This window comes from Anomalospiza imberbis, chromosome 3 (assembly GCF_031753505.1).
Source record: "Anomalospiza imberbis isolate Cuckoo-Finch-1a 21T00152 chromosome 3, ASM3175350v1, whole genome shotgun sequence".
In the NCBI taxonomy this organism is placed as follows: Eukaryota; Metazoa; Chordata; class Aves; order Passeriformes; family Viduidae; genus Anomalospiza; species Anomalospiza imberbis.
This window is the reverse complement of record NC_089683.1, coordinates 98,935,012-98,959,559: the sequence shown is the minus strand read 5'-3', so window position 1 is coordinate 98,959,559 and position 24,548 is coordinate 98,935,012. Positions and strand designations below refer to the sequence as shown.

Genomic DNA, 24,548 nt, shown 5'->3' with positions numbered 1-24,548 from the left:
TCCTCTGCCAACAGGAGTTTTGCTTAATAAAGACATTTTCATTTTCACATGGCCCGTGCTTAAATTGTGCGGGAAGCATGATCGTTCAAGGCTGCTGCACAGGAAGCATGTGGCTCATTCTGGTTCCACTTGGCATCTTTCTGCTGTGTTTCCTTTAGTGGGAGAAGAGTGCAGTGCCTCTGCTGTGCTGGCCAGAGAGCTTAGCCTTCAGATCACTGTGGCTCCTGCCAGCAGCAAACATCAGGTGTTTGTGAGGAAAGCAGGGAATTGCTCAAGGGCTCAGAGCAAACCTGGCAGGGTTGGTTGGCAAGACTGGTGGGTGCAGCAAGTCTGTCAGTGGTGCTGAGTTGCCCTTGAAGCATTTGTGTTTCTCACTGGGGCTTGGCAGTGCAACTGGCAATGTCTGCTCAGAAGCCCTTGGCTGATGCCCCATTGAAGATGGTTTCATTGAGCCAGCAGGATTGCCAGCTCCTGTGCTGAGCTTGAGGCCTCCTGTCTCACTTGTTCCTCTGTCTCTTTTTATCTGCTACGAAGATGTTGGCCTGGGAGTCCCATGGCCACCACTGCCTGTGATGCCCAGCAAGCAGGTATGGGCCAACTTACTCAGCCAAAGCTTCCTTTTCCACGGGCCAGGGGCCAAGTGGTGCTGCCAGCACTAGCTGTGCCCTGAGTGTTTGGGCAGGAGAAGTGGTGATCTGGCTGCTATCTTTGCCCTGTTCCTCTCCCAGCTCCACTGCAGTGCTGCACTCATGGCTTGGGCTGGTTCTCTGCGCTGGCTGCTCAGGGTGTCTGGACTTCTCTTAGGGGCTTGGGACCACACAGTCACCTGAAAGAATGGCATTCTTTCCCTGGTGCAGTGTCCTCTGGAGATGCCCGTGCCCCCTCTTGCAGCAGGTGCCATGAGCATGGGTGCAGCAGAACATGGCTCGGAGCAGTGTCAACGTGCTCCCAGGGCAGACAGGCAACTCCTGCAGCTCCAAGGCCAGTTGTTCTGGTTCAGCAGCCCCAGCAGTTTCAGGGAGCCAAGAAGCTTGGCTACCATGGGGAGTTCTCTCTCTTGCTCCAGCTTTTTTTTCTGTTTGAGCGAGGTGCTGAAATGTTGGGAGAAACTGTGGTGCAAAGCTCAGCTCTCAGTTCAGCCCAGACATGTTCTCCATAAGGACCACTAGCAAATCCCATAGCCCTGGAGACAAACTGTGCTACATGCTGTCTGTCCCACAAGATCAGGTCTGCCTGCAGTGGGGTGTTGGTTGACAGCAGCCCTGCTTGGCTTGGGAATGAGTAGGAACCTCCCGAAATACTCCCATTGCTCTGTGGCTGCAGAGTAGCACACCTGTTGGCTGTTCTTGTTCATTGCCAGAGTAGCAGCCAGTTCTTCCCTCATCCCCACCCACCTGTCCCTGCTTTCAGAGGGTATCATGACAGTCTGCTGCTTTGGATTGGCTGCCGCCTGCCTCTGGGCACACAGGAAGGCAGAGTCTCTGCTCACTGCTGGTATAAAGGTGAAGGCAGGGAGCTCCTATGGCAGAGTTAGGAAACTGAGCTTGGGATGGTCTTGGAAGAAGCAAGCCTGTGGGATGTGTGGCTGGGGAGAGGACTGGGATTCAGAGGGTCTGAACTGGGGAAATAGGAAGGGCAGGATGAGGAACAGAGGCAGGGAAGCCCCAAACTAGTTTAAACTGGGCAAGTGAGTGAGGTCAGTGCCAGGGTAGCCTCGCTATCCTGACACGCGCTGGCAGCTGTCAAGAGTCTGCAGCTGGTTTCCTGGGCTCAGTGTCCTGGTGCTGAGCCTTTTTGTCAGTTCTAATGGCCTTTTCTCCTGCAACAGATTTGTGAGCAGTACCTGCCTGCCTTGGGATGGGGCTGTGTGCAGCAGAGGCTGCCCTGCTGTGTGTGGCAGTGAGCTCTTCCCAGGTCCCAGCTGTACCCCAGCACATCACTGGCAGTGCTGCCTTAGCATTTGCTCCAGCAATTGATTCACTGTTCAAACACCAGTGGCTTTGTTCTGTTTTCTTCTGATAACTGCTCAGAAACTGGGCTTGGCTGTTCCCATATATGGGATCCTGGGCCTGGAAGGGTAGGGATACCCCAGAGCTTGCAGCCTCTCTGAGCAGTTTTTGGGAAGCTAATGGGAGTTGAGCTAAGTGGTTGCTGCTTTTTCCCATTCTTTTTTTTTTTTTTCTCTTTTGTTTTTGTTTCATTTGGGTTTTTTTTTGTGGGTTTTTTGGTGGTTTTTTAGTGGGTTTTTTTTTGTTGTTTTTTTTTTTTTTGTTTTTTTTGTTTTGGTTTGTTGGGGTTTGTTTTGGTTTGGTTTTGGTGTGGGGTTTTTTTTCCCATTCTAAAGCTTTTGTTTGAAGGGCAGAATTGGTTGGTCAATATTTGCTTGGTTGTGTTCCACACAGCAGTAGAGAGAGGTGCTGTGGGCCACCTGGAGTGAGCTCAGTGGTGGTGTGCAGGCATTATGTCTCTTGCAAATCTGGAGTGAACTGCCACAAAAGCCGAGGTTCAGTGGCCATCTGAGCAGACCCACACTCTCACAGCGCAGCTGGTGGATCCAGGTGTGTGATACAATCATAGGGGCAAATAGATGATGCTTTCCCAAGTTTCCAATCATCTAGATCCACCACAGTATGACCTGGAGCTCCTAGGTACTGGTCCAATTTCTCCTGCCTCGTGAAGCCAAAGCCACTCTAGAGCATTTCTTGGAAGTGCTGCTTTGTGCCCATGATTGCTTCCTGGGTGCAGAGTGAGTTTTTGATTTTACTTTAACTGGAGTGGGAAAAGATGTCGTTTTAAAAACCTTATATGATGAGTGCCCAAAGACTTTCCAGATGTTGTGCTGCTTGCTGTGTTCAGAGCTCCTTGCCTGAATCAAACCATTTCCATCTGGCCTGGTGGTTTATTGCAAGTCTACCCATCTGAGAGGCTTTCTCGACTGCAACCTCTGGCATGGAGGAACACACTGGCTGGAAATAATTTGGAGATGCAAATATCTCTGGGTGTTTGGCTTGGCTGCTGTTCCTGCAGTATCTGCTAAGCAGTGGAAGAGGCTGTGTATGGAGCAGGCATGCTCCCAGCAGCTGCTTTTTGTGGCTGTAGGGGCCAGCCCAGGAGGCAGCAGGGGTTGCTCACGTTTACTGAGCATTCATGATTGTCCTTGCTTGCTTCTATGGCTTCAGCTGGTGCAAGTGAGCCTGCTGGCTCTGTGCTTGTGACCAGGAGGGGAGGAAAAGCTGACCCATGTGTCCTTCCCTGTTCTGGCATGCCAAAAATCTGCTTTTATACGAGCGTGTTCATAATGAGCTGTGCCAGGAAACACATGGCTTGCTGGAGACATGAATGGGAGGTCTGTATGGGGCCCTGTGCTCACCGAGAGCCTCACAGGGACAAAGAGCAGATGCTGGTGTGCATTGCTTGCTCTGTGGCAGTCTGTGTCCTGTGGGCTGCAGCGGATGGGGAGCAGAAGATGGGATCAAAGTACGAAGTGCTCGGCCGATCCAGAGGTGGCAGAGAGGACAGGACAGGAGGCCAGGTGAGTGGTTTTACTGCCTGCTGCTCTTTGTGGCTCTCCTGGTCTGGAGAGGGCTGGCTTGCTGCTCTGCAGATGTGGCTGTTTGCAGTGAAGGCTGGGTTGGAAGGAGCCCAGGCACTGCAGGCAAGCAAAGTGCTACTAATAGCTTAGGACAATTGTGGATGGGGATGAGGGAGAGCAGGAGAGATATGTCAAGCCTTATGGGTCCTACGTTCCATGTAGGCAGAGGGGCTGTGCAAGCTGTGTCTGGCTGCAGCAGGAAGAAAGGCTATCAGGCGAGAGTTGCAGTCCAGAGCATTAGCAGCACTTCAGTGTCTTGAGTGTTTCTCCCTTGTAGGAAGTGCTGCCAAGCCTGCACGGGCTGTGCTGCTGCTGAGCAGTGCACACACAGCACATGAGGAGTTAAACCTGCCTGCAAGGCAGTGGAGCCTTGTTCTGACAGAGGGCTTGTCAAGTCCTCTGGACCAGCAAACTCAGGATGCTCTAGCTCAGTGATTTCATTGCCCAGCCTTTGGAAGCAAGCCAGGGCTTGAACATAGAGTTTGCTGCTCTTTGATCCAAGAGTGACTAAAAGCAAAGCCTAAGTGCTGGAGCCATTCCCGAGGACTTGGCAACTGAAGGAATTGCTGCCTGCAGACAATGATGTTTAAGTTGCTCCTAAAGACAAGACCTGTTTGATAATGCTTTCTGGGAGTGTGATATTGAAACCTGTGAGAGGCCAGGACCTCAAGCCCTAACACCATCTCTGTTTTGCTTTTTGTGGCCTTGGGATGGAGCACAGGTCATGGTCTTTTCTGAAAATGTGCCTATGGCTGCCTTTGACACCACACTTCTGCTGTGGCCTGATGTCTTTCTCAGAGAATAAATCATTCCTGTGTTTGGGACATGGGACCTGAGTGTGAGCTTCTTAGTCTCTTCTCTCTTCTTCCTTTGGGGACTGTCTTTCTTGTGGCCCCTAGCTCTGCCCCAGGGCTTGCAGGGAGCCAAGTCACCCTCCAAGCTGTGGTTCTGGTTTGTTGGTTTTGCTTGGGGTTAGCAGCAGCTAAACATGCTGCTGAGGGATGCAGTGGCAGCTCTGCCTGTGTCTGCCTTGCCTTGTTACAGGTTTACAGAGCTGGGAGCGAGTGTGGCACCGAGGTAAGAGTGAGTGCATTAGCTCATCCAAATCCTCCTTTTCCTTAGTGGTTTCTCCTCAAAGAGCAATAGCCTGTATTGCTGCTGGACAAATTGCAGAGGCTTTGTTTCTTCAGTGGTCTGAGCAGTGGCAGGGGCAGAAGCATAAAGGTCACAGTGTGGATATGGTGGGGTGGTCGTGTATTGATAATGGATTCCGAGGAGGCTAAAAGCTGTCACTGCCACCTCACTTTGCTGAGGTCTGTTAGTTAGCTGACACATCCAGAGTTGGCAGCTGAGTTAAAAAGTGGTGAAAAGGTCTCTTAATCCTGGTCTTTCAGTCTGAATCTGAATTGTTGCAGCCTGGGGATAGATTTAGGCTACTCCTGGTGTTCACCTCAAGTTAGTGGTAGGGACTAGGGCATCTCTGGCCAGGTCAGCTTGCTCTCTCCCAGCTGTATCCCTGGACTCCTTTCTGCAGGAAAGCGCACTGTGTAGTTGCTGCAAGGGGCCCAGGGCCTGCCCTTAGTGAACTGCTGTGCTCCTGCAGTGCTGCAAAGGGTTTGGGGAGCCATGGGGACCAGGCTTCCCAGCTGTGTGCTGCAGCAGTGCCTTCCCAGGGAACACGGCATCTTTGCTAACTATGAATGAAGATGGACCGGGAACAAATGTTTAGCAGTGTGTTACACTCTCTCTCCTTCAGTGCTGAGCTGGTGGTGTAAATACATTCTGCTTCTGCCTCAGGTCTGAGACTTGCACACTTGTTGTGCAGCCCCAGGAAGAGCTGGCTCCGTGGTGGAGCTGGGACAGCTGTGAGCTCCTTGCTCTGGCATGGGAGCACGTGAGGTCCACTCTGCTTTGAGAGGCCAGACAGATGCTGGCCAGTCATGTTCTCTGCCAGAACAGCTGGCTAGGCCAGTTTTTGCAGCTGGCTGCTTCCATCACATTCTGGTACTTCTGGGTCTTAGTTTTGTCTCCTCTAAGCCAGGTTTTCCCCCTCCATAGCTGGGGTAGGTCTGAGGCCTCCTGCTGGCAGGGAAGAAGAGGATGGTTCCCTTTTGGGGTGAAAGGATGGATGCAGTTTGGGTGCTCTGGGCTTTGTTGTCCTGGGCACTTGAGATGAATTGCAGCTCCTCTAAACTGCTGTTCCAGGTGCAGAGCATTAAAGAAATTGGCTTGCACATCTGGCTGAGCTGACCCAGGGTGAATTTTGCTGAAGTGCTCCTGGAAGCAAGTCTGTAGAATAATGCTCCTGGGGCCTGGCTGGAGAATGGGGCTGGGCTACAAGCTGCAGAAGCACCACAGTGTTGGACTTGCTTTCCAAACCAGGAAACCTTATACTTGCACAAAGCCCTCTCCTGAATCCCATTCCCATCCTTTTAGTTCCTGGTTTGGTTGCAAGCAGCTTTGGGATTACTCATATCCTGTGGTGTCTCAGAGATTGGTAAACTCTTGGGTACAAAGTGAAATGGATCCTCTCCTTCTCCCTTTCTGTCCTTTGTCCAGAGCTCTTTTATTTCAGAGGAGCTGGTGCCCAGGAGCTGTGTGTTGGGCATGCCTGGATGTGGGCAGTTTGGGGTGGATGGAAGCATGGATCTCCCACAGGGCTGGGGATGCGGAGCACTGCATCGTGCTTCCAGCTGCCTTGCCTGTTGCTTCCCCAGCGAGGCTGTAGGTGAGAGAGGTGACTGTGGACTCAGCTGGAATCTGAGGCTGTGCAGCAGCTGAAGGCTTTGTGGTTGAGGCTGCATTCCCAAGCGATGTCGTTAGGCAAGGAGACCATGATTTTCAGATTGTTTCAAGATGTAGGCAGCCTGGCCTGTCAAGCAGGGCAGGAGATGTGCTGCCTGGTCTCCCAGCTTGCATGGTTGCTCTGCAGCACCCAGATGGTGTTGGGCTGCTGGAGTGTCCCCAGGTGAGCCTATGGAACTGGCACTGAGGCATTAAAACAGTGAATTCTAGCTAGCACTTCTAGCTCTGGAGAATGGTCCCAAAGACATTCCCAGTCCGTGCTGAGTCTGCTGCCACATCACTGCATTAAAGCTGTGGCAGCCTTTGAGGGCATTGGCTACCATGGGGCTGGGTGTCCTTTGCCAGAGTTGTGGAGAGTTCTTTGCTTCCTGGCAATCCCATAAGATTGAAAACTTACTCTGCAGAGCTTTAGACAGCAGTGACTGACTTCATAGGTCTGCTCAGAAGTCTGTCCTGGATATGGCTTTGTTGATTTTATTTGTCACCCTGAAATGCTCCTGCATGTGCTCAGGCTGGAGTCTGTCAGTGGCTGAGTCTTGGGGGCATCCCAAGACAAAAAAGTGAATTGAGATACACTTGTTAGAAACTAGGACTGGTAATGCAGATTTATTAGTGTCACTGTTTTTCCTGGGAAGCTGTTATTTGCCTCCCTAAAAAAATGAAATTAGTTTTGAGCAGGGGGTACTGCTGCCTGAAGGATGCTGTGTTCCTGCACTCAGATCTTTGCCAGAAGGATGATCTCAGAGCCAGGATGGGATCTGAGCCTGCTCTTCTCTCCATCTTTGTGCATCCTACTAGTCCATGTCCCCTCCCTGCAGATGATTTGCTTTGTGGTGTGTGGGAATGATACCCTGGGACCTGTAGGTACCAATTCAACCTCCCTACGCAATTCACTTAACCTTTATCTATTACCTCAACAGGAGGGTTTTGCATTTCAATTAAGTATCCCTTGGGTAGCACACCACTGGCTATTTTCAAGTGTCCTGCATTTCAAACATGTTTATCTAATCTGGCTGAAGCTTTCCTGAAAAGCTTTCCATAGCCACAGTTGAGACAGTTTTAGGCTAGAAACATGTGTGGAGGGTTTCTTTTTCTCCCAGCCAGGGGTGGCTTGTGTCACATGCATATGCAGAGGCCGGATGTTTGCCAGCACACACATTTGGGACTGCTCCATGCTGGCGCTGGTTTTGCAGGACCCTGGCTGGCCCAGCTGTGTGGCTAGGGGAGCGCTCTGCACTGGCTCTGTCTTGCTAAGGCTGATGTGGCATTGCTGGATAGTTTTTGAGGTGACTCTCACTAAGGCAATCATTTTGCTTTGTTCAGCAGCTCCCAGCAATGTGTCCCAGCCCAGATGAGCTCATGAAACCACAGCAGAAGCTATTGGGAAGGTGTCCAGTGTGAGCTGGGGTTCCCTTTGCTCTCTTCTCTCGAGTGGCTGAGCCACACATGGCCATGGCTCTGCCACACAGGAGAGCTGGGAGGTCCTGCAGCTGCTGAGTGGAACAGAGTCATTTTCTTCTTAATTCAGCACAGGTGGAGATTGTTGGCTTTGTACAGGTTTTTCCCAAACTCCGACATAATGGCATCCCACGCAGTAGCCCTCTCCTTAGACAGCTTCCTTGAGCCTCTGTCCCAAAAGCCCAGGAGGTGGAGGGGGGATGCATGGACCCTGCTGACTGCAGCCTTTTCCTGGGCCAGGGTTGTGCAGCTGTTCCAGGCAAGTGCAGCAGTTCCCATTTCCGAACACTGGGCCCTGGTGCTCTGGATTGAACTACTGTGAAAAACTGTGTCCAGCTCTGGGCTTCTGATGTCTTCCACTCTGAAACTGTCTGGACCACATCTAGCTGCTCCTGGTCTTTCCTTGCAGCCCAGATGTGCTACATGGTTGGGACAATGGTTTCCAGCATACGTAGCCAGTTCACCGATGGCACCTTGTCAAAACAAAACACAGGTTTGTGGCTCTTGCTGCACTTTAACATTTATTTATCCCAGTTTGCATTGACACCTGTGCTCATGAGGTGTTCATCACCGGGATCTTGCTTGAGCTAAAATGGTTGTGTCCATTTCCCCAGCATGGAAAACAACAACATGAACAATTCCTCCTGTTTCACCAGGGAGCTGGATCCCAGTGTTTCTTGACACCTCGTAAAATCCCTGCTTCCCATGTGGGACTTGTGCCAAACCACCATCATGTCCTCTGTCCACAGAGCCGTGTCCTCCTGCCTGGACATGGGGCATGCTGAAGCAGTAGGGTGCATGTGATGAGGCAGCTAAAGCTCTCAGATGATCAGTGCTGAGTAAAGTGCTGTTGTGCTGTCAGTGGTGGGGTGAAAGCAGCTCTGTTGCTCTTCAATGTTGCGTTGGTAATGCCGATGATTTAATGTTAGAAGTGCATGTAATTTAAAATATGACATCTTAATACCCTGATGGTCTGCACCTTCAGAGAGAGGTGTCTCATCACAAACTCCAGCACTAGCATGACCAGTAGGCTGACACTCCAAGAACAGAATAAATCCATCTCCTGCATGAGCTTTGTGTACCCTGCCACTTCACATGCTTTTTACCATACAGGTATGGTTTGATGGACATACACCTGGTGTCCTGAGGCCTGTCTGGGGGAAATAACAGACCTGGGTCCTGTAGGTTCAAACCTGAGTGGATTGGACTGTTCTGTTGCCCTTTCCTCCTGCCTGTCTGACCCAGCAACCTGTTCTGGCATGAGATCAGCTCCTGATGTTCTGGAGCTTTTAGACTATTGAGCACATGGCTGTATTTGAGTGAGGCTGGCTGGTTGCTGCCTTGCTGAGTGCTCTCGTTGGGACAGATCTGATGTGACATGTTCCTGCACATTGTATCACCTTGAGGCATATGTTCATCTCGGGTTCATGAGACAGCTGTCACAGACTTATGGATAGTTCCTACCTTTAGGGGAGGTGCATGGCAGCTGGCCATGGAGACTTCACTGGACTTGCTGACCCTTGGAGCACAGCATGTTGATGGGACTTGGCTCAGTATGAGACCCAGGAAAACGGGACCATCAGCAGGTTCCAGAGAAATGCCTGGAGGTGGCTGTTCTGCTGTAGAAGTCAGGACAGCCAAATTCAGAGTTCACAGCTCTGGGATCAGAGGAAATTCAGTTGGGAATTCAGTGACAGAAGGGTCACTGCAAAATCCAACCCCTGCTCCTAGCTGATGTGTTCGGGACAGGTGTGAAAACCTGTTTGAGTGCCTGTGTCAGTGCCTTGCTGCTGCTGTGAGTGGGGGAGCTCAGACCAGCGCTGCAGGAAATGTGTGGCTGACACTGGAGTGCCCATGAGCAGTATTGCCTTGGCCCCTGTGCTGTGTAGCAGGCTCCAAAGGCTTTCCAGCATGGGAAGGGCTCTTGTGGCTTCCTGGAATTTGATCACGTCTTCAAAACATCTCTTTCGGAAAAGGATTCCTTATCCCTAGTTCTGTCTGACTGAGATGTGTTGTCAAATTGTGTCCCTTCACTAGGCTCTTATAGAAATGTCAGGGAGGAGGATGTGGCTGAGTGTCCAAAGAGGAACTGCCTTTCAGCTGGACTTGGATACTGTTCTTGTAACTTGTCCACTTTCTTGTTCACTTTCTGAAGCCGTTTCTCTTGCAGTGGTGGGAGCACACTGTTTTGTCCACGTTCTTGTTCATCTTCATTCTAAGAAGTTCAAAATCTGTCTGGCTTGGCCCCTTTCCCTGCAGAGCATGGTTCTGGTAACAGAGTCCAAGAGCCATCGTCATGTGCTGAATTGCCTTTTGTTTGCTTCCCTTGCTTTTCCAGCTGGTAACCAGAGTAGAGCGCCTGCTCGGCTGGCTGTGGGCAGGCAGCAGCCAGATTTGGGAATGTGCAAGCATGGACCCTCAGCAGTTATGCCAGGCACTGCCCAGGGAAGCCCTGGCTGCTCTGTCCCCGGGACCCTGAGCTCTTGGGCAGGCATTAGTGTGTCAAGGAGAGCTCTTTGGGGTTTCCATCTCTGTAGAGAGATGCCTCCAGCCCCTCAGGCCACTACCAGATCCTGAGGACAATTGCAATTTGTTGTTTCCACTTACACGTGCAAGTGGGCTGAGTCACCAGCGCAAGTTTACGGTGTCCCTGTTGCATCCTCCTGTGCTGTGTTCCAGCAGCTGCTTTGTTTATTCACATAGATAATCCTTGTTTCACACCAGTGTTTCTCTGGGTAATTGCTGGGGATGTGGAGGTGAGTCAGAGACATAGTCCCAAGGAGAGGAACTTTGAGGAAAACCTAGAAACAGTCTGTGGTATTTCTGATCAGAGGCAATCTTGATGCAAGGCTGGAACTTAGGACACATCCCACAAAGACAGGAAAGAAGCACTCAAAGAAACAGTCCAAGTGCCCAGGAAGCTGCTTGCTCTCCAGGGTTTTGGTGGCTGCCTTCCTGGCTCATACATTGCAAGACCCCTTTCTGTTCAGGCTGGAAGTGTGACACTCAGTAGTAGGTCATGGGAGCTCCCTCTTAATGCCCTTGTCCCCAGGGAGCAGAGGGCTCTCCTTGGCTGTGGCAAGCTCAGGCACCCCTGTTCCAGTGATTGCTGCAGACAGGCTTAAAGCAGCTGTGCTGGCATCTGAGCACCGATCTGTTAAAACTCTGAATTAGTTTAGACAGATGTGCTTTGAGCTCTGTTTCTCCTAACATGGCTCTGACTGTCTGGAGACCCTTGAGAGCGGCACATGCTTACCTGATCCCTTCTTCTCCTTCCCTTGCTCTAAACATGCCCTGCCTTTTCTGTCTTGCAGCCGTGGGGACCCAGGCAAGCATTCTTTTCACAAAAGAGCCGTACTCCCAGGATGCCCTGCACGGCCGCAGCGCCATCCTCCGCTGCGAGGTGAAGGAGCCAGCGGACGTGGAGTTTGAGTGGCTGCAGAACGGGCTTCCCGTTCAGGACACGGAGCAGCGCTTCAAGGAAGGCAGCAACCTCCAGTTTGCTGCCGTGGATCGGCACCGGGATGCCGGGGTTTTCCAGTGCCTGGCAAGGAACGTGCTCACCGGGGAGGAGGCACGCTCAGCCAACGCGTCCTTCAACATCAAGTGTGAGTGTGGGGTGAAGGCAGCCAGGCACACGCCGCAGCCTGCTGCTGCCCACGGTGCACAAGGAAAAGCATTCTCTTGGGGGGAAGCCGAGGCTGGAAATCGCTAATGCTTGTGTGGGTCAGACAGGAATCGGACAGCTTGGGGGTGCTCAAGTAGGATTCCTCTCTAGCTGCCGTGTCCATCCTGCCCTGTAGTCCTCGTGTGTCTTCTGGTGTCCCTGAGGCTGTCGGAGATGCTTTCTCCTGCCGCCTTTCCTGTTTGTGCATATGAAACTGGGACATTACTGCAGCAAGTGTGTCCTGGACACTGCAGGTCCTTTCAGAATTCACCCTAACCCTCAGAGAACAGCTGCACAGGGCAAAGTGAGATCTCTGCAGTGTGGGTGTCTCTTTACTCCATGCTGGCTTTAGGGCATATGTATCTCTAAGCGTGCTTGTGCCCTTGCTGCCTCCTCTGGTTATCGGTGAGTCACCAATAACCACCACCTGGGCTCTGTAGGTTTGGAGAGCCAGCTGTGTTGGTATTCTTTGATCCCACAGGGATTGAGACAGGCAGTGTGGTTCTGAAGCAGCCGGCCAGCGTAGCTGAGATCCAGCCCTCCTCCACAGTGGTTCTGCGGTGTCACATCGATGGCCACCCACGGTAAGGATTGCCTCCTGAGGAGTGGACCCTGCCAGGGGCCCCTGCACCTTGGCTGTGTGGTCTCTCCTTCTCTCTCTCTCTCTCTCTCTCTCTCTCTCTCTATCCCCCTCTCTCTCCCCCGCCACCTTTTTCTTTCTGCTCCTCCCCCACCTCCCCTCCTCTCTCCCGCAAGAATTCAGTAGAGTCAGGGAAGGCGAAAGGCAGGATTGAGCCTGTGGCTGAGCGCCGTGGGAGAAGGCAAATGGCTTCCCCAGAGCCGCGTAGCGAGGAGCACAGTAAGGATGGGCTGTCACAGTCCAGCTGCTGAGCTGCTTGGTGTGCTGCAGTCACTCCGTCGCTTCCCAGTCGTGTCCCGTCCACTTTGGCTGCATGTCTCATGGCTTCGTGTCTGTGTCGGGGCCAGCAGTGGGGACGGAGAGCCAGGGAAATGGGCCATCTCTGGGCTGTCTCCTCCGCACACCTGCTCTCGGGGCAGCCCTGATGGTGCCGTGCCCCTGGTCACCTGCTCGCCCCTGTCTTGCAGCCCCACGTGGCAGTGGTTTCGGGATGGTAGCCCCCTCCCGGACAGCCACAGCACCTACTCTGTCAGCAACAAGGAGCGGACGCTGACTCTGCAGAGCGCTGGCCCCGATGACAACGGGCTCTACTACTGCTGTGCCCGCAGTGCCGTCGGCTTTGTCTGCAGCCACAACAACTTCACGCTCAATGTCATCGGTGAGTTGTGTCCCAGCTGTCACACTGCCCTGCTCACAGCCTCCCCTCTGCTGCAGGGGAACCTCAGGCTAGTGTGACTTTCCTCTGTGCAAAGCCTCTGGACAGAGACAGATCCAACAAATGCTAGCCAGGCTGGAGCCCAGCCCTGTCTGTGTGTGTTAATTCACCCCTGTGTCTTTCTGGAGCAGATTTATGCTGTTTTCTCTTGTAATGGATCACCCTGGAGGCCATAGGTGCTTCTGGTTTTGCTAATGTCATTGCCATGTGGGTAGATGCCCTGTTGGCCTTTGGAGGCAAGACCTAAGGAGGGCAGGAATTGTCGACATTAGAGGAGTATTTGGAACTGGTCAAGGGAATTTTGCCATCCAGTGTCAGCTTTGATCTGTTCACTAGGAACCAGTGTGCTCAGGGCCTTGCTGGGACCAGAATGGGTTTTCCCCTTCTGAGCAGCTCCCACATGCAGTCCTGGGCTCTGAGTCCATGACTCCAGCTGCACTGGCACGTTTGCCTCCTTCGGGCTTGCATGGCGCACCCAGCTCTTCTTTGAGCTTTTCCCAGAGCACTGGTATGGGGACACCACAGGCCCTTCTGTCCCTCTCACCCTCCTGTGGTCTCTGCCATTGCAGACGAGAGCTTTCCTCAGGCAGTGATCGTCCCGCAGGACCTCATCGTGACCAAGAATGAAGAGGCCATGTTTGACTGCCAGTTTGCAGCTGTGCCCCCTCCCACACAGGAATGGCTTTTTGAAGACAGCCCTGTCACCAACAGATCCAAGTAATAGGGACCCCAGTGATGTGGGCAGGGCTGGGAGGAGAGGGGCACTGTGTTCCAGAAGAGAGAGGTCAAACCCTGTCTGTACATGAGGGCAAGCATGCAACATCAGAGTGGCCATGGGGATTGGTTTCTCAGCTTGACTGGCCTGGGTTTAGCAGGGACTTGGTCCTTGTGCATGGCATTTACCTGAACAGGACTCAGGGGGCAGTTTGTCCTCACACAAATCTGTCAGTTCTAGATGCCCATGCATGATGGCCCCACAGTTGTGGATGTCTCTCAGCCCCAGATGTGGTGATTCTATGGAGCCAGGGAAGCTCAAGCTCCAGACACCCACTTGTGGCGATTCACAGTCAGGGATGTGTCCCGGTAGTAGATGCCAATATGTGGTGATCCCCAGACTTGGGAATGCCTCCCAGCCCCCAACATCTGCACAGCAATCACTGGGCCCATGGCTCTCTTGCACTTCCATATCCAATTGCGTGGTGATCCCTGGAGCCAGGAGTGTTTCTGAGCCCCAGACAGCCTAAGCATGGGGCAGTCTGCAGAGCAGGGACAGTGATCCCGGAGCTGGGATGTGTCTCTTGCACACCCTGGAAAGCAAGCAGTGCCATCTGGGTGCCAGCTGCCCTTGGCCTGGCAGCCCCCGGGCGCCACCTTGTGTCCCCTGCCCCTTCTGCTGGCTCTCTGTGCTCCCAGAACTGGCTCATGCTTGGTGATGCATTTTCTGGTGGGAGCCAGATCTTCACCAAGAAGGACTTCTATGAGCTCATTTCCTCCATGAAGAATGTGTCCCAGCCATCTCCTTGTTTATGTGTGGTGGGAAGCTTTGGCATAGCAAACCTCTTGGTTTCACGGGCTCATGCAGGACATCTCAGCGCTGTAGCTCTGGCCCATGTCCTGCAGAGATGCCCACTGAGCCCTTCCTCTCCCCACGTGCCCAGGACCACCGTGTTTGCCAACGGCTCCCTGCTGATCACCCAGGTGAGGGCTCGCAGCACCGGTGTCTATAAGTGCGTCGGCCATGGGCAGAGGGGGAAAACTCTTGTGCTGAAGGCATCTCTGCGGCTGGCAGGTGAGGTCCTGGGGCTGGTGACAGGGTGGGCAGTGGGTCCCAGAGTTCCAGTGGGTCAGTACGTGCAATGGCTCATCCTTGCTGTCTGGATGAGGGGAGCAAACAGTTGGTGTGCTCTCACCTTTAAATAGTGCCTCCTGTGTGAATGATGGTGTTGGTGAGTTGGCTACATGTTCTTGCCCTCTGAGCCCTGTGGTTTCTTGTTCTTCTCAGAGATTGAAGACATGGCACCCTTCTCCCCGAAGGTGTTGACAGCAAACCAGGGCCATCGCGTGTCCTGCACCGCCCCACAAGGCATACCCACACCCCAGGTCTGGTGGGAGAGAAACCAGGAACGAGTTCCCACTGCTGGCAGGGTGTACCAAGAGGCAGAGCAGCTCATTTTCACCAGTATCACTGAGATGGATGCAGGGATCTACACGTGCCATGCTGCCAACAAGGCTGGAGAGAAGAAACAGGAGCTGAGCATCACTGTGGCTAGTAGGAAGCATTTTGAAAAGGGTGGGAGCAGAAGAGGGGCTGGATAGGGGGTTAGGGTGAGCTGGGCAGTGGCTCATTACCTCACTGATACAGAGAGGCACCTCTCGTGGCTGAGCCGCGGGGCCCCGTGGCTGGCTGCACATTGCCCTCGTGTTCTGTTCTGCACTGCTGCTGGCCAGAGGGGTAGTGAGTGGCTCCGTGTAACCCCTTGCCTTCGTGCCCAGCGGTACCCAAATGGGTGGAGATGCCCAAGGACAGCCAGCTGGAGGAGAGCAAGCCAGGATACCTGCACTGCCTCAGCAAGGCCTCCCTGAAACCCACCGTCACCTGGTACCGCAACGGCGTCTCCATTTCTGAGGTGAGATGACAAGGCAAGCCCCTGCCCCTCATGGGCACTTCTGCTGGGCACCTGCTCTGCTGCTGCTGTTTCTCACCTTGTTCCTAGGCCCAGCTTCCCTGTCACCTCCACTTTGGCCATATTCCTGGCACTAGCTCCATCCTACTGATGTGTGGGTGCACAGTTGGCTGTCTCTTGCCAGTTGGCTGGCAGTCAGCCCTGTGCTTTTGGGGCAGGGGTGAGAAAAAGGTCCCTGCAGCTTGCCTCAGTTTTCCGAGTGGGTCTCAGCAGGGATGTGTTTATCTGAAGCATGGTGTGTCATGTGGAGCGTCAGCAGTGCCACAAGCGAGGGCTAATCCTAGGGCTGGTGACAGCGTCATTTCTGCCCCGCTCCTTCCCCCGCTCTGGGCAGGACTCGCGCTTTGAGATCTCGGAGAATGGGACGCTGCGCATCAACAACGTGGAGGTGTACGATGGGACCATGTACAAGTGTGTGAGCAGCACCCCGGCAGGCAGCATCGAGGGATACGCGCGGGTGCACGTGCTGGGTATGGCAACAGCGCCTCACGTCCCTCCCTTGTGGGTGCAGGTGTGATACCTCCAGCTCCAGGGTCTCCTGTGGCGGGGAGGGAGCCTAAACATCCCCTCTGTCTGTTGCAGAGAAGCTGAAGTTCACCCCACCACCTCAGCCCCTGCAGTGCATGGAGTTTGATAAGGAGGTTACAGTGTCCTGCTCAGCCACGGGTCGGGAAAAACCCACCATCCAGTGGACTAAGACAGGTCAGGGGGATTTGGCTGTGATATGCCTGCTTCTGACCTGAGCCTGTGGGAACTTCATGTTGTCCCACCTCCAGCGTGGGTGAAGCAGCAGTGTGGCCCAGTGCGTCCTGCATGATTGCTGCATCCGTCCTCTTGTGTCCTGCAGATGGGAGCAGCCTGCCTTCCCACGTCAGCCACAATGCTGGCATCCTGTCCTTCCACAAGGTGAGCAGGAGCGACTCGGGGAACTACACTTGCATCGCCTCCAACAGGCCGCAGGGCGAGATCCGTGCCACCGTGCAGCTGGTGGTAGCAGGTGAGGGCTCTGTGGCAGGCAGGGGCGTTTCCTGCTGTGCTGGCCTTGCACTGGCTTTGCCTGGGTGGCAGAGAAAGCAGTGTCTGGCCTGACCCCAAGCTGTGTCCCATGGCACTCAGCTGTCTGGTTTGTCAGTGCTTTGCATGCAGCCTGGGAGGGCACGTGCCACTGTGCCACCGTGCTGGCCGTGCTCCCTTGTGGGAGCTTAGCACCATTCCCAGGAGCTGGCAGCGTTCATGTCGGTCTCTCTGCCTTTAGTTTACGTCACCTTCAAGCTGGAGCCAGAGCCCACAACCGTGTACCAGGGCCACACAGCCATGTTCCAGTGCCAGGCAGAGGGAGACCCCGTACCGCACATCCAGTGGAAAGGGAAGGACAAGATTTTGGATCCTGGCAAGCTCCTGCCCAGGTACACAGCCTCCATTCCAAACTGACACGTGGCACAGCAGGACATTCCCAAGTATCCCTCATCTCTTCCCAGTAGGAGGGTGCCGGTGGTGCAATCCTGGGTTCCTAGCTTGGTGGACACATAATTGACTCCACATGCCAGGACCTGCACTCTTCTGGCCCCAGGCTTTCCCTTTCTGCCACAGCCTGCCAAGCTGTGATTGAGCTGCAGGCATCTGTTCTTAAGTGTTGCACAGCCTGAGATGGAAGCTGATGGCAGTGGGGACATGGGGCTGAGGCATCCTGGAGAGATGGAAGCTGGTGGCTGTGGGGACATGGGGCTGAGGCATCCTGGGGAGGTGGGGCTGCAGGTGCCCCAGGCCTGCCTCTGCCCTCTGGTGTTTGCAAAGAGCTCTGTGTGTGTGGTTGGCAGGATTCAGATCATGCCCAATGGCTCCTTGGTGATTTACGACGTCACCACTGAGGACTCTGGGAAATACACCTGCATCGCTGGCAACAGCTGCAACATCAAGCACCGGGAGGCATTCCTGTATGTTGTAGGTAAGGAAGGTGCCCAGTGTTGGGACATGACCTCCTGGAATCCCTGGCAGTTCTAGGCCCTGCTTCTGGCCCTAGTTGTGCCCGTCAGGTAGTCACAGCAGCATTCCCATTGAAATGAAGCAGAATGTGCTGTGGGATGTGCCCAGCGGGCTGTGGCTGGGTGAGGAGCAGTGGGTAGGGGGCTGGGGGATTTTCACATCCCTCCAGCACATTCCTGAGCAGGATTTGGGAAACCCCTCCACACCCTCATGTGTTGGATGTTCTCTGCCCCACAGACAAGCCAGCAGCAGAAGAGGATGAGGGACCTGGCAACCACACACCCTACAAGATGATCCAGACCATTGGGCTCTCAGTGGGGGCGGCTGTTGCCTACATTATTATTGTGCTGGGGCTGATGTTCTACTGTAAGAAGAGGAGAAAAGCCAAGAGGCTGAAGAAGCACCCAGAGGGCGAGGAGCCTGAAATGGAGTGTCTGAACGGTGAGGCCGGTACGCCTGAGGGTGAGGGCTTCACTACAGGTCCCCTGTCTCTGTACTGGAGGGGCTGAGGGGCAGGGAGCTCCCAGGGAATAGGACAACTCCTAACCCATGATCTCTCACTCTGATTTTTGGCTGGTGGCAGAGACCTGCTGCCAGGTGAGAAATAAGCAAGTTAGTGTGAAACCTGAATCCCAGCCTCACATTGTGGTCATCTCTGTCTGCTGAGTTATGTCTTGCTCCTGCATCCCAGCACCTGCACATGGGATCACATGTACCAGGGGAGGGAAGGATCCCTGTTGCAATGTAATGAAATAGTAGTACTCTGCTGGCCTCTTCAAATCAGAGCTCAGCAGCTCCTGGTGCTGAAGGGAAGATGTATCACTGAACTCTCTCTGTTATGTCCAGTGAGGACTTGTAAGTAGTGGGGTGCAGTTGAGTTTGCTGTCCCTAATTCCCTGGATCTCCCCTTTCATACTCCCCATAAATGCAGATGTTCCCTCTCCCAGTTCTCCAGCTCACAGCCGCATCCTGATCGTGTGCAATTTGCTGTGAGGGCCTGGCAAAACATAACTGCTGGGTTTGCCTCCTGGCTTTCTCCTTGCATTGGCACTTTGAACAGAGCTAAACTTCCAGAAGAGAAGTCTGGCTGTGGGGAACCTCCTAGGAGCAGGGATGCAGGAGCATCTCAGCAGCTTTGTGCTCTGCATCAGTTACTACTAGGAGATCTTTTTGTGGAGAAGTCACAGGCAGCTCACCTGTGCCAGCAGGCTCTCGCCAGCATCCCCTTCCTGGGAAAGAATTTCTTTCAATTGTTTCTGAGGTGGTCTCAGATTTTTATCTTGGCCTGTCTTTATTATATTTCTTTTCTGCTAGAGTTTGCCTCTTCTTATTCCCTTCATTTGGAACCAGGTTAGCTGCCAGGTACATCCTCATTCTTACAAGCAGACCCAGCTTCCCAGGTGTCTACTCTCCGTTTTGGTACTTCCATAGCCTCTCTGGAGAAGTGGTTTGTGTTTGCTGTCAGCTCTAGTGGAGTCATTCCATTCACCACAATCTTCAAAGATCTGGCTCTTTGCCTCTTTTTGATGTGGTCCCTCATTAGCTGGGTGACCCAAAGTATTTCAGCACCCGCATAAGTACCGACAAGTACTCCCTGACTGACCACCAGCTGATTTTTCCAGTGTCCTCAGGATCCAGAAAGATTTAACCTCTTAATGGACTTGCAGTGGATCTTTGCTATGGATTTCCTATGGATCAGTGCACTCCTAAGCATCCAGTTACTTTCCAAGGTCACGTCCTTGGTGTGCCACATCCTCTGTAATGAGAGCTTGCTCTCAGTATCCATGGCTGACTGTGCTGCTTTTTTTTAAATTGTTGAATACAGACATAGCATTTGGGGAGGCTCATGTCTGTGGGGACTGATTTCTGTGCTAGTGTCTTTAGGGCAGCATGGCTGTGTCTGATTCTCCAGGAGATGCTCCTGTGTCTGTTGCAGGCAGGTGGGCAAATCAGGCAGCTTCCTTACACTTGATTCCCCTCTGGATACATAAACAAAGCCTCCTGTCCCTTTGTTACCAAGTGCCTTGTCCAGGCTCTATGAAACATGGGAATATGTGTTCTCAAAAGTGTCTCTTGTTGCTGCCTGCTGGTGCTGTCTCTCAGTGGCAGCACACTCACTCTGCAGCCTTCAGGATTTTTTTGGCACAGTTGCAGTGGTCGTCTTGTGTTATCCTCTTGGCTTCAAGCTTGTGGTCTTGAGACACAATTAGTCATGTGTGCAGACAGCACAGGGGTCAAACAGTCCTGCTGATAATGAGTGTAAAAACAGGGAGAGTAAAGGAGCATCCAGCTTTGATTTATAGGGTAAGTGGTGGTTTTTTGCTTTTATCTTTGCAAATCTTACTCCACCATGTGAGAGCAGACAGCTGTCAGTAGCCATGGCTCTTAAGTCAACATATCTCGGTGTTCACAGCTCCAGTCCCACCTGTGACAAAGCCATGGTCCCTGTCATGGTGGCCAGGCCTGCTCAGGATGTGCTGGTACCTGTCTTGCACACGTGCATTGTAAGCAGGCATGTACACACACTGTGATCCAACAGCCTGTGATGGTAACTACAGGCAGTGGGACTCCTGTTGGAGTTACCTCGTGCTGGGTTGCCTTAATTTTGTTTAAAAATTCCTATTGCGTGGCTGTTTGCCTAGTGCTTATTCCAGGAGCAGCTGAAATGGAGTAGTACAGAATAATGCTAGAGGTGTGTGTGACCCTAGCTCAGGGTTGTTCCCTGCTTTAAATTGCAACTCCTGCCTTCATCTTACAGAAAGTACCACTTCCTAGTAACCAGGTCTGATCCAAGCAGTAAACACATTCAGAATCAAAGTTTGCCATCTATGCAGTCATTTCCCTACGAGCTGCCTGTAAAATGCAGGGTTTTCTACTTTCTCAAGGCAATCATGTTTTGTCCTGTTCTCTGGCTTGTGTTTGTGCTAGAGAAATTTCTAGTGAAGTTCCTGTGCAGAAAGCTTGCTGGGGCTGACTGCAAGGACAGTGCTTCCTAGCACTGCTTTAACCCAGCCGGTTAAAATCCAGACTGGTCTGATCTTACAGGTTCAGCACTTCCAAGGACATTCCCAAGGCTTGCTGGGAAGTGAGTAAGGAGTAAGCAGGACATCAGACTGCAGCAGCTGATGTCAGACTTGAGAGTCTCTTGAGTGTCAAGAGACTGGGGTTATAGTGAGCAGTGTCCATCTGCTCCACCTCTGCCTCACCCATCCCATCTCCTGCTGCTGTCCTGCAGAGTTTTGTCAATGGTAGTTTGGATGTAGCCACTGCTTGGGGATGACTGAGTGGGATGGACAAGGCCAGATGGGGCTGGCTGGCTCTGGGACCTGGGACCAAAGCCATTGCTCAGCATCTGATTTCAAGGGTGGCTGCTGGGCTGCCAGAGATGGGGCAAAAACTGAGGCCAGGCCACTCTGCTGCCTGGGGCTGGAGTGCTTGGAGTGTCAAAGCCCCAGGAGGGGTCGAGCCCCAGCATAACTTTCACTGTGTGGCCTGGCAGGATGCTGAAGCTGTTTGTGCTTCCCTCGCAGGCAGTGCTTTGCTGCAGAACGGGCAGATGACAGCAGAGATTCAGGAAGAAGTGGCCTTGACCAACCTGGGCAGCAGTTCTGGGGCCAGCAAGCGCCACAGCGCTACTGACAAGATGCACTTTCCACGTTCCAACCTGCAGACAATCACAACCCTGGGTATGCTGGGCCACCCTGGCCTTGTCCCCACTCCAGCAGGAAACGTGTGGCTGAAACCCCAGCATGTCCCAGCCAGAAAACAGGATGTGCTGGGTACAGAGGGCTCTGCAGCCCCTGGAATGTCAAGCACACCTGCTGTCCTAATGCACTCCACCTTCCCGTGTGCTTGTCTACGCTTCCAGGCAGAGGGGAGTTTGGTGAGGTGTTCCTGGCCAAGGCCAAAGGTGCAGAAGATGGTGAGGGTGAAGCGCTGGTGCTGGTGAAGAGCCTGCAGACGAGGGATGAGCAGCTGCAGCTGGACTTCCGGCGGGAGGCAGAGATGTTTGGGAAGCTGAACCACGCCAACGTAGTGCGGCTGCTGGGGCTGTGCCGTGAGGCAGAGCCACACTACATGGTCCTGGAGTACGTAGACCTGGTAAGGGCCCTGCCAGCAGTAGAGCAGGGACATGGCAGCAGTGGCTGTGGGGCCTGCAAGTGTGGCAAGTGGGGCTGGCAGCACAGGGCAGCCAAGGTGTGAGGAGACCAGGCTGAGCTTACTGCTGTTTCCAGCCTCTGGAGGAGTCTCAAGGGGAATGGGAGTCTCTTGCAAGACCTGGAAGTGACTTTGTCCTCTACAATCTCCTAATTTCTGGTTTATGTCCTGGACTCAGCTATATAAGCTAAGCTGTGGGACTCCATGCTGCAGAATGGCTGTGAATGCTAAGGGATGTGAGGAGTCTGGAGTTTGTAGGAGAGAAATAAATTTGGGACATAAAAAATCTGGAGATTTCAGGCCTACTTGCCCTAATCTTAGCCCAGAAACAAGAGACTGGCTTGCCCTACAAGACAGGGACCAGGAGGACAGGCAGGAACCATGGATCAGGAGATGAGGATCTGTGGGCCTGCCACATCCAGGCACTGCAGGGACCAGTGAGCCTTGTCAGTATGTAGAGGTGCTGACTCTGAATTGCTGTCTGTTTCCCAGGGGGACCTGAAACAGTTTCTGAGAATCTCCAAGAGCAAAGATGAGTCTCTGAAGCCACAGCCACTCACTACCAAACATAAGGTGACGGTGCAGCTTTGGAAGTGCTGTGGGGCTGGGGACCCTGAGGAGGGCAGCCAGTGCTGACAGCTCTCTGGGGTCAGGTGTCTCTCTGCACACAGGTGGCCCTGGGCATGGAGCACCTCTCCAATGGCAGGTTCGTGCACCGGGATTTGGCAGCCAGGAATTGCCTGGTCAGTGCCCAGCGGCAGGTCAAGGTCTCGTCCCTGAGCCTCAGCAAGGACGTGTACAACAGGTCAGGGAGCCTGACAGGGGAATGGGAGGGGATGAAATGGCACCAGTTTCACTGCCTGCCTGTCCCGCCCGCAGCGAGTACTACCATTTCCGCCAGGCCTGGATCCCACTGCGCTGGATGCCACCTGAGGCTGTGCTGGAAGATGAGTTCTCCACTAAGTCGGATGTGTGGTCCTTTGGGGTGCTCATGTGGGAGGTCTTCACGCATGGGGAGATGCCCTACACTCCACTGGCAGATGATGAGGTCCTAGCAGGTATGTGGAGTACCTTGTACTCTCCCTGGAATTGTAGCCTACTTGCTTTTCATGTGGTAAAGGGGGCCAGACAGGCTGTATGACAGTGCTGGTCTTGCTGGGGAGGCTGAGTTCTCCAGCCTCCATGGAGAACTGCTGCTCTCCTTGCATCTCCCAGAGAGGATCACACCTTTTGCCAATGGCCCTTTGGACTTTTCTTTCATGCCAGGTCTGCAGTCAGGAAAAACGAAGCTCCCGCACCCCGAGGGCTGCCCCTCCCGCCTGGCCAAGCTGATGCAGCGCTGCTGGGCCCCCAGCCCTAAGGACCGGCCCTCCTTCAGTGAGCTTGCCACCACCCTTGGGGACAGCCCAGCTGACAGCAAAGCCTGAGCACCCCAGCCCTTGCTGGTGAAGGATGTGGCGGGGTGGACAGGGGTCTGTATATGCCTGGGGAGCCCCTGGCACTCCCACAGCCCCTTGCTGAGCCCGACCCCGATGCGCCAGCGAGCAGCTCAGCATCAGCAGCTGCTGGACTCAAAGCACAAGCCAGTGTACCCCAGCCCCACCCCCCTCCCCAATGGGTCCCAAAAGACAGCCCTTGCTGCCTCCTGCCCCCTGCCTGCTCAGCCCGGTGCCCTTAGGCTGCTGGTGTGGATGGAGTGCAGCTGCCCCTCCCACGGCGAGAGCTTGGGCGTCCCTGCTCACCACATCCATCTCTGCCGGCCTGGCCCGGCTCTCTCTCCGTCCGTCTGTGCTAGGCATGCCTGCCTTCCCCTTCCCCATGGGGACAGGCCAGCCAACAGGAGCACAAAGTGCCTGGCATATGAAGGAGCTCACTATCTTTCCCAGTTACCCTGTGCCTTTTTTTGTACTTATGACTCTGGGCAGAGCCCCCTGTCTCCCTCTTCCAGAGCGCTGACTCCTCCCTACCATAGTATTTCTGTTACTGGAATGCAGCCTAGAGTGGGTTAGTTTGTTTGCTTGAGTGGAGGGTACTGCAGCCAAGAAGGGTTGGGTTTTGTTGGGTTTTTATGTGCTGCTCTCAATAAAGAAGGCGCTTTTTTTTTTTGGTGTGGTTTTTTTTTTTTTTGGTCTTTGTAAAATACTGCTGTCAGATAGTGGTTTTCCTCCACATGGCTCCTGGGAAGGGTTTGGGGCTCATTCCTCAGGCATCTGTCTGCTGTGTTTAACCCCTTTGCCCCCTTCTCAGGTGAATCGGAGATGCTGTTCCCAGCCCTGTGTGCCCTGAGGGAGCACTTTCCCTCAGCACTTACTGTCTCTTGGGCAGTCATGAGTTGCTCTTCAAGAGGGACTTATCTCGAGAAAATGTCCCCTCTCAAGACTCCAAGCAAACAACCACTCATGGATATGTTGATATCCACTTCAGGTGTTGATTGGGTTTGTGTACCCACCTCTGTGGCATTGGGCAGCTTCACAGCCCACGCTGGGTTGTGGTTTTGTACAGATTTCAGGTGCTGCTTCTTGCAGGATGCTATCAGTGCCAGGCCTGGATGGGGACCCTGGGGGATATCCTCCTGTCACATGTGGTCTGCAGCCCTCTCCTCTCTGCTAATGGCCCAGAACAATGGCAGGGTCCTGGCAGTCTCTTCTTGGGAGAGGAAAGGTGTGCACATGGTGTACAGGAAGCCCCAATCCCCACAGCATGAACATGAGCCCGGCCAGCTTGGGTTTGTCCCTTGGAGCCAGAGTGAAGCACTGGGAGCAGCAGTTTCACTTGGCTGCACAGCCCTGTGTTGGGGGGTTATACAGACAGATCTGAGATTTTGCAGGAGGCCTGATTGGGGCTGA

The 24,548-nt window shown here is 53.6% G+C and overlaps 1 protein-coding gene across 3 annotated transcripts in view; it reads left to right on the top strand.

Moving 5' to 3' along the window:
* Positions 1-23,807, top strand: part of PTK7 (protein tyrosine kinase 7 (inactive)) — a 41,763-nt gene extending 17,956 nt beyond the window's left edge. For 2 of the 3 annotated variants that reach the window (XM_068185979.1, XM_068185981.1), the window contains exons 2-20: positions 11,170-11,463; positions 12,004-12,106; positions 12,630-12,820; positions 13,447-13,594; positions 14,536-14,666; positions 14,880-15,146; positions 15,371-15,504; positions 15,896-16,031; positions 16,144-16,263; positions 16,409-16,558; positions 16,817-16,967; positions 17,379-17,506; positions 17,782-17,994; positions 21,075-21,230; positions 21,413-21,645; positions 22,195-22,275; positions 22,356-22,507; positions 22,582-22,760; positions 22,969-23,807. In XM_068185979.1, coding sequence (XP_068042080.1) covers positions 11,170-11,463; positions 12,004-12,106; positions 12,630-12,820; positions 13,447-13,594; positions 14,536-14,666; positions 14,880-15,146; positions 15,371-15,504; positions 15,896-16,031; positions 16,144-16,263; positions 16,409-16,558; positions 16,817-16,967; positions 17,379-17,506; positions 17,782-17,994; positions 21,075-21,230; positions 21,413-21,645; positions 22,195-22,275; positions 22,356-22,507; positions 22,582-22,760; positions 22,969-23,129 — 3,128 coding nt within the window. In that variant the 3' untranslated portion in view covers positions 23,130-23,807. The remainder of the gene's footprint in view (positions 1-11,169; positions 11,464-12,003; positions 12,107-12,629; positions 12,821-13,446; positions 13,595-14,535; positions 14,667-14,879; positions 15,147-15,370; positions 15,505-15,895; positions 16,032-16,143; positions 16,264-16,408; positions 16,559-16,816; positions 16,968-17,378; positions 17,507-17,781; positions 17,995-21,074; positions 21,231-21,412; positions 21,646-22,194; positions 22,276-22,355; positions 22,508-22,581; positions 22,761-22,968) is intronic. The other variant, XM_068185980.1, reaches the window with a different exon arrangement.
* Positions 23,808-24,548: the final 741 nt, after the last annotated feature.